We start from the raw sequence: 8,181 nt of genomic DNA on the forward strand, positions 1-8,181 counted from the left end.
CAAACTATACTATCTTCCCTCATACCTCCATCTTCATTTTCATTTTCCTTCAATGGCTTCCATAAATTTCAACCCCTTCGGGGGAAACTGGTTCTCCAAACCCCCCAACCCTCTCTCTCTCCCCTCTTTTCCCAACAACGTCTTCAACCTCGCCGACGCACCCTCCCTCCACCCCAACTTCGCCGCTATATCCCTCCCAAACCCCTTCCGCCGCAAGCCCAAGGAAAATGCCACCGAGGAGCCCGGCCACTTCGAGATGTTGGCCCGCCAGGCCCTTTGGGAGGCCGAGACCCGCCCGGACCACCGCCACACCCCGGAGGTCGACAAAATCCTCGCTGAAAACGACGCCGCCTTCGGCTCCGACGATTCCGTCTTCGAGAAGCGCGAGAACGCCACGGAGGAGGAAATTCGGGAGAACGCGGAGCTTGTGGACATGATGCGCAGCAGCCCCTTGGTGCAGTTCCTGGCTCGCGCCGAAGAGATTCTCGACAAGATGAATGAGTATGAGCTGAAGGCGAACGAAAAACCCTACCACGATGAGGATGCGGAATTGTGGAAGGAGATTCCGCATATCATTGGGCTCGACGGACGGCCCATGCCTCGCAAGGCCCAGAAGACCCGCCAGGAGGCCGATGACAAATTTTGGGACTTCGCCAGACAGTTCTTTTTCGGGCTCTGGAACTTCAGACAGCGGCCCTACCCTCCCGGGAAGCCCATCGACGCGGCCCAGTCCATTGGGTATAAGAACCTCGAGAGGCGCTACTATGACTGTGAGTTGCATTCAATTTTTCTTTTCAATCCTACTTATTTGCCACTGTTTTATGTTTGGATTGCCCTTTTAGGTGAGATGTAACATATTTCACACCTTTTCATAACAACTTAGGACAGAAACATAAAATGGCATTGTTCAAAATTTATATTTAGTTAACACATAAGCTAATTTGTAAATTTTTGTTTATTTTGTTAAAGAAATTTGCTTTATTGTTTTTCACATACCACTGCACCTATTACCTCCTATCCTATTACGTGTTGAATACGTGACCCAAGTTACCCAAATTGAAGTATCAGCGCAGATTTCCTCTTTTACAAACATATACAACAACTCCTTGTGATTTTTTTTTACAAACAATTAATGGGAGATAGATAGTGTAATATACAAGAGATGTTAATCTAATGTCCTTAAAACGATTAAGGAGTTTTTGGTAAGTCCCAAGAAAGAGGGATATCTGGCAAAATCTGAGGAAAAGACATGGGAGACGGGTCTAGTTTAATTGGACCTTAAATAATTGACAAGTGGGACCATAGAATGTGTAAGAATTAAAATTGATATCCCTGTCAGGTTTTGATTATTTATGAAGAAAAAAACTAGTGTACCGCAGTGGCCAAAAGTTAATCTCTGTGTGAAATGTATGAGATGGTCATTGTAGGCTGAAGTTGTTTTCTTGATGGATCCAAACTCATGAACAACCGGTAACCAAGACACAACTTAACACAAGTCGATATCACGTATTGAGTAGAGATATGACTAATATAGTTCTTCTAAGTTTGGGATCTCTACCTAGTAAGTCAATTTTGTGAAATTTAGTTAACTTAACATGAATAATAATCTGTCTTTTGTAGTTACTTGGCCACTTGTATCTTTGGAGGTTTGTCAGTTGTGATTTGTGAGGGAATGTTTTTCTTCGAACACCCATATTTGTGCATGTTTCATGTCTTGTTGAGGGGGTGTAGTGAGATCTCACATTGATAAGAGATATAACTAGTGTTTTTTATATAAGTTTTGTGGTGTTTGATTCGGTCTTGGGTTCAAATTCTAAAATCAATGACCTTATCTTATGAAGTAATATTTAATTACATGGACCATGTGATGTCACTAAACTCAGTTAAAGCTAAACTCTCTACAATATTATACAGCATGAAGCTATATTTTGGAAATAATTGAAAGGATTATGTTAATATGTCAAAATTTAGAAAAGATGATAAGCTACATGTTGCAAAGAAGTTCAAATGTTATGAATGTTACCTAGCATACAAATATCTATCAAACTAGGAGATTATTTTGCTTTTGAATGTTTCTCTTCTAAAAGTAAGGGTAAAGTAAATTATCATAGTCATTGAACAACATTAACAAAAAAATGTGTTCAAATTCTTTAAGCCCTTGGATTTGACTCTGGATGAAATATGTGCTGGAATAGTTGTATTGAAATATTTCATCTAGCATATCAGAAGTCTATCAAAATAAGAAAACATTTTTATCTTGAATTTTTCTCTTCTAAAGTAAGGGTAAAGTAAATTATTGTAATCATTGAACAACATTAACAAAAAAAAGTGCTGAGATTCTATAAAGTCTTGGATTTGACTCTTGGTGAAACATGTGCTGGAGTATTTGTTTGTTAGAATAGTGTTAAATAGAATTCATTGTAAAGGTGTTGTGTGCTTTGTGCTGCACCTAGTTCCTATATATAGCTTTTCAAATTCGCTTCTCTTCCCTTTCATACACTTGAGAATTAAACTCTAAAATAATTCTAGATTCTAGAGAGCTTGATTGATCCCTCTCATAATCTTCTATTTATAAAAATAAATTGATACAAGAGTACATGATAATTAGGGTAACCCTAGACACAATATAATCATGATAATTAAGGTAATCCCAGACATAATATAATCATGATAAATAGGGCAACTCTAGACACAATATAATCATGATAAATAGGGTAACTCTAGACACAATATAATCATGATAAATAGGGTAAATATTCTAACACATACATAGTATATGATGTGATAGGATACTGGGTGATAGGATAGAAGGTAGGGGAACCGAACAGTAAGAGGCAAGGGAGCCGAACGGTAGGAGGCAGGAGGAAGCAAGCCGAACTGTAGGAGGCAGGAGGAAGCAAGCCGAAGAGCAGAAGACGGTGAAGAACTAGAGCCGATCGGTTGAAGAAGTTACTATCCTAACTGCAGTTAGGATATGCGGGAAATATTTAGTATATTTAGAGCAATATTCAGGGAAATATATTCTAGGGAAATATTTTATTTAGAACAATATTCATATTTTATTCTAGGGAAATATTTTATTTAGCACAATATTCTATGGAAAGATTTAGCACATGGGCGGGGAATAATTAGTATAAATAAAGCTAGAGGCTATTGTTAGGGTTATGCTTTTGATTATTGAGTTTGTTGACAGGCGGCTATGCGTCCTATGAGGGAGGTTATGCTCCCAAGTAATTGAAGGAGGTTATGCTCCCAATTATTGTTTACATTTGTTATTCAGATATTACCATCAATAAAAGAGATATATTCGTCCATTATCATTCATTCCCTATTCTTTTGGTTTACTGTGAGTGTTGAGTGTTAATCTTTGCCTACTGTGATCATGGTTAGATACGTCTCCTACTCGGATACGTAACATGATGTATCTAAAGTTGTTATAAATGAGATTCTAAAAGAGGGAAATTCACTCTCAAAATTTCATTCTAATTCCTTTGTATTATTCTCAAGTGTGTTGTAATATTTAATATACATTGTTGATGTTGGTTAATTGGTATGAATTGATAGCCTTGATGAAAATATATTGATTCTTGTTCATGATCCCTCATAGGCGTTTATCAATTTTGGTGCTCTATGTTTGGTTGTTAAACATGCTATCTACCTTTTTCATTTGTAATTTGCCGAGGGAGAAAAAGAAATATTCATAAGTTAGAACGGATTGTTTTGAACATTTTGTGGTTATGTTATTGCTAGTTTCCTTTAACATGGGAGTTGAACGTGAGATATGTAATCAATATTATCATTGTCTGTTGAAGCTTTTGTAATAAAGTATCAAACTCTAGATGTAAAATATTTCCATTAATTGATGTATCTGCCCACAGTTCTACTTTTGGTTGTATGATGTTATTTCTGTCGGTGTAGTTATCATGAGGAGTGGTGGGTGGTACTATAAGGATCGGCTGGGTCGGACAAGAGGACCATTAGAGTTGATTACGCTTAAAAGTGCATGGAGTGCTGGGATTATTGATAAAAACACTTTCATTTGGGGAGAGGATATGGATGAATGGGCACCAATTCACATGATTTACGGAATGGAACGTGCAATTGCCACTTGGGAAGGTCTGTTGAATTCCATATTTTCTCTTCCTCTGATATATACTCATTATTGTTGAGACATGAGCAGAGCTATGACAGAATTTGTAAACTTAAAATACTTTTGTCATTTGACCATTTTGTCATCATTTTTAATGATGATTGATATATAAGCATTTGAGCATTTGTTTTTGTATGAGCCTAGGACTAATGGACCAGTTACCACTATCAATCAAATTTTGGACCTATATGGTATTTTGCTCTGGTTTACAGATCAGTGTTGATTTTTTTTCTTAGTTTCAGATCGTTAGAAAAATTTGAGATGGGAGGAATCGTTATTTGTAATTTTCCAAATTTGTGGTCCCTCAGTTACATCAGTCAAAGGGAGAATATGAGGTTCTCTGGAACTGTTTTGAACATGGTCTTTTACAACGTCCTAAAATTGGAATATTACATTATCCAATTTTTGACAAAAATCTTGATAACTGTGTGTTCAGCATATGACAAAAACTATAGAACTAAAATAATATTAGATGCTATTTTAGGTTGTCTTCTTACCTGGTGTTTTGTTTTTGGCTTGGGGATTGTTTCTGCTGGCCCCTATGCGTTAGTATTTGATTAAAGCTAATTCTCAGTTGGGGAACTTTGTAGTTAGACTTGCTGCTTCAGCAACAGCATTGCTTCACAAACTACAAAAGGGCATACCACCTTGGGTTCCTTTGAAGGGATTTGAAAAGAAGACGTATAAGCAACTTCAAGAAGAAGCTATACAAAGCAAGAGACGTGATTTAGCAGTATTGGAGGCTAATGATGGTCTTTGGCCAGGAGTTAAAATTCCAAGCTATGCTCTATTTCTTTGGGCTAGTGGCTCTGAACTGACCACTATTTTGGAACAGGATCACATGCCCAACAAATACATTCCCAGACATGTTAGGTATGCACATGCTGAGACTGTTACCAGAATAGCACTGAATTGTGATTGCTACAAGATTCATCAATTTGTTATGGTTTCTAACACTTGCCCTTCCTCCCCCCTCTTATTTTCTTTGGGTTGGGTTGGATTGCTGTGTGAGGCAGAAAGAAGTTGGCTGAACTCATTCCAGGGTTAAGGCCATGGGAAGTTCTGAGCTTAGAACAAGCAATGGATCGAATAACATTTAATGGGGAATGGTACCGTGAGCCTCTTGGTTCCTACACCACTGGTCCCCCCTACCTCCAGCACTGGAATGAAGATGTTATGGTATGCCTTTTCGTCAAACATTTTGAATTCATTATTCTATAATTTGATATTTTTAAAAATAAAGGAATTAAATGATATTTTACTAGCATAATGTGTTAAAATTTATGTTTATTTTATAAACATTACAACTTCAATTTAAAAAGAAGTAGCTCCAAAACAATGCTAACTTGAAACATGAATTTAATTTTCTTTGATTGTTTACAGGAGTTGTATAAGATATTTGAAGATCTTAATTCTGAGCTGTGCGAACACATGGAGAGATCAGTTGCTGGCTTTGATAAAATTATGGAGAAGGTCAGGGACGATTTTCTTGCGAGAACTAACAAACTGTTAGAGCAGAAAGACAAAGAGAAAAGAGAAGAACGCAAGAAAGCTGGGTTGCCCGAGTATTTGTGGCCTGAAAAACCATTTAAACCTTCATGATTTCTGCAGATCATATGGTAAGACTCCTTTGTGACTGATTCTTTAAATTATAGTTAGTTATTTATTTTGAACCTCCAATGTACCATAGCTATACAAAAAAAATTATTTACCCACTTGACTAAAATGATGAAACCGAATTTTCTTTTATTTTTTTGGGCTGGGAAAAGGGGTGTCGGATTAATTTTCCACCAGTTATTTGACTTTTGATTGACATAATTGAATATATATATATATATATATATATATGTATATAAACATGCTTTATTTTCTACTATTGGTTAAATTTAGGACAACATTTAGATGCATTACTACAGGAACTTCTGTATTATTAAAGGTTCCATTAAAAATCAGTATTCTATGTAATAAAAGATTTCATTTAATGTCAATGATATGCAAAATAATTCCATTTGATGTCAATAATATGCGTGATAAAGGATTTAGTTAAATGTCAATAATATGCATAATCGAGAAATTCATGAACAAAATTTGCGTGTATCTAAATTTTGTCTATTTTTCTTAATTATAAATATCATGAATAGAGTTTATTAAACAAGGATTGAAATCTATAATTTTTGTTATTTTTAATAGGTATCAGCATATCGTATAGAGTGCTAAAATGTTGTGTTGTTAGCAATTATTAACACGCTAATTGGTTATTAACACGAGGGCTTGCATTACTTGCGTTGCCCTTGGGAAGTTATCTGGTTGTTTATTTATATGCATTTGGTTCTTTATTTGTTGCACATTGTGGTCCACTAATAAAAAGTTGACATTGTGATTAGGAAGCATTTTTTTTTAAAAAAATTTTCATGCTCTTAGGAAAGTTGAAAGGTTGTTTCTGGCGATTACATTTCTAACAGGTTCTCAAATATTTTTCTGGGGGTAATATCTGGTTGATTCATTAAGCTACTATTGCAAGAGGATTTTTTTTTCATTACAGGGTAAGATTTTTAGATAGTGAAAAGTGTGCTGAGAATGGTATCGTGAACTAAGAAGGCAATCTGGGACCTCAAGATTGTCTTTTTTGGAGTTGGTTAGAACATCACTGTTAATAAATATTGGCCTGTAGTGAATAATGAACGCAAATATTCCTTAGCTTCTTGTGTTCTTTCTTTCGGAGGCGCGTGACACCTCTAATCAGGATTCTTTCACAACCCTAAACTTTAGCAGTTTGATTAATTTGCATAAAAAAACATGAAAATCTTGCAATGATCCAACTTAGCATTGCACATACTGGCTATATACACGATTACCTTTCAACTTTGCTGAAACAAACTTACACCAAAATTCTGTCTGGATCTGTGTTGAAGATACGTGTTTTGTAGTAAAGCAACTTCAAGATTTTCAAAATGACGCAGAAACAATTATTTTTGCTTCAAATGTTCATGTACGTTAATTACCGGAAATGCAGGTTTGTTTGTAACCACATGAATGAAGCTTATGGCACTGTGAAGTAAATGTCCTGGCATTACATTCTTCTGTTAGAATGAGAATGTTTTGGAATGGGGAAGAAGCGCTTGAGGAATTTTGTCCTTCTAGAGGTATTAGACAAGTAAATCATATTAGTTTTCTCTTATCTATCTTGTTTTTGTGTATGGAATGTTTGTCTCACCTTATTAATCTCATTGTGCATCATCAAAATTGGGTCTTTTAAGCTTGTCAGTGAGACCAAAATGTCAATTAGATTACTCATGCCTCATGTTATGTTTGGACGAAGTAACTTAGATAATTCATTTATTTGAAGAATTTAAAATTTTTTACACTAAAATGACTTTTTTGGACAAAGTAATTAGAAATTCAAATTTAATGAATTTTGAAATGTATTTCAAATTAATAAAGTAGAAGGATTTCAAATATCCTCAAAACTATAGAAATTTTTAAATTTCACTTTTCACTTCACTCAAGAAGGTCGAGTTGAGTCAACTTGAAGGCTTAGTTAAATCCATTTGAATTGAACGCTTAGTCAAGTCAAATCCATTTGAATTGAATGCTTAGTCAAGTCAAACCAGATCGAAAGTTGAGTCAAGTTGTCTTGGGTTGTAGGTTCAATTGAGTTGGCTCGATGAGCTAAGTTGGTTTGGTAGGTTCAATTGTCTTGGGTTGTAGCTTTGACTAAATTAGATTAATTTATTTTATCCAAATAAAAAAATTAAAATTCAAAATATTTCAATTATTCTATTCAAACAAACTATTTAAAAAATAAACAAAATTTAAATATAAGTAATTTAAATATTATGTATTTCAATCTCTTATAATTGTTAAAATTCTTTACTTAAACATAATGTTTGTCACCAAGAGTTTCCAAGCAAAGTTTTGGAGAAAGTTAATCAAGATGGTTTAATTGGAAAGCTTCTTCTTTGTCTCTGTGAACTTAATTTTAAAGTACTAATAACAACAAACAAAATCTTATAACAGTAAGAAAAATTAAA

General features: G+C 35.0%; 1 protein-coding gene across 1 annotated transcript; it reads left to right on the top strand.

Annotated features, from left to right (window-relative positions):
* LOC124819547 (histone-lysine N-methyltransferase ATXR3-like protein) lies at nt 1–7,406 on the top strand. The gene is made up of 6 exons (XM_088102158.1): nt 1–770; nt 3,919–4,116; nt 4,741–5,023; nt 5,167–5,329; nt 5,534–5,769; nt 7,164–7,406. The coding sequence occupies exons 1-5, from the start codon at nt 53–55 to the stop codon at nt 5,750–5,752; spliced, it is 1,581 nt and encodes a 526-aa protein (XP_087958284.1). The 5' UTR covers nt 1–52; the 3' UTR covers nt 5,753–5,769; nt 7,164–7,406.
* Nucleotides 7,407–8,181: the final 775 nt, after the last annotated feature.

The sequence above is a fragment of the Vigna umbellata genome, chromosome 11 (assembly GCF_029865625.1).
Source record: "Vigna umbellata cultivar VRB3 chromosome 11, Vumbellata_1.0, whole genome shotgun sequence".
Lineage (NCBI taxonomy): Eukaryota > Viridiplantae > Streptophyta > Magnoliopsida > Fabales > Fabaceae > Vigna > Vigna umbellata.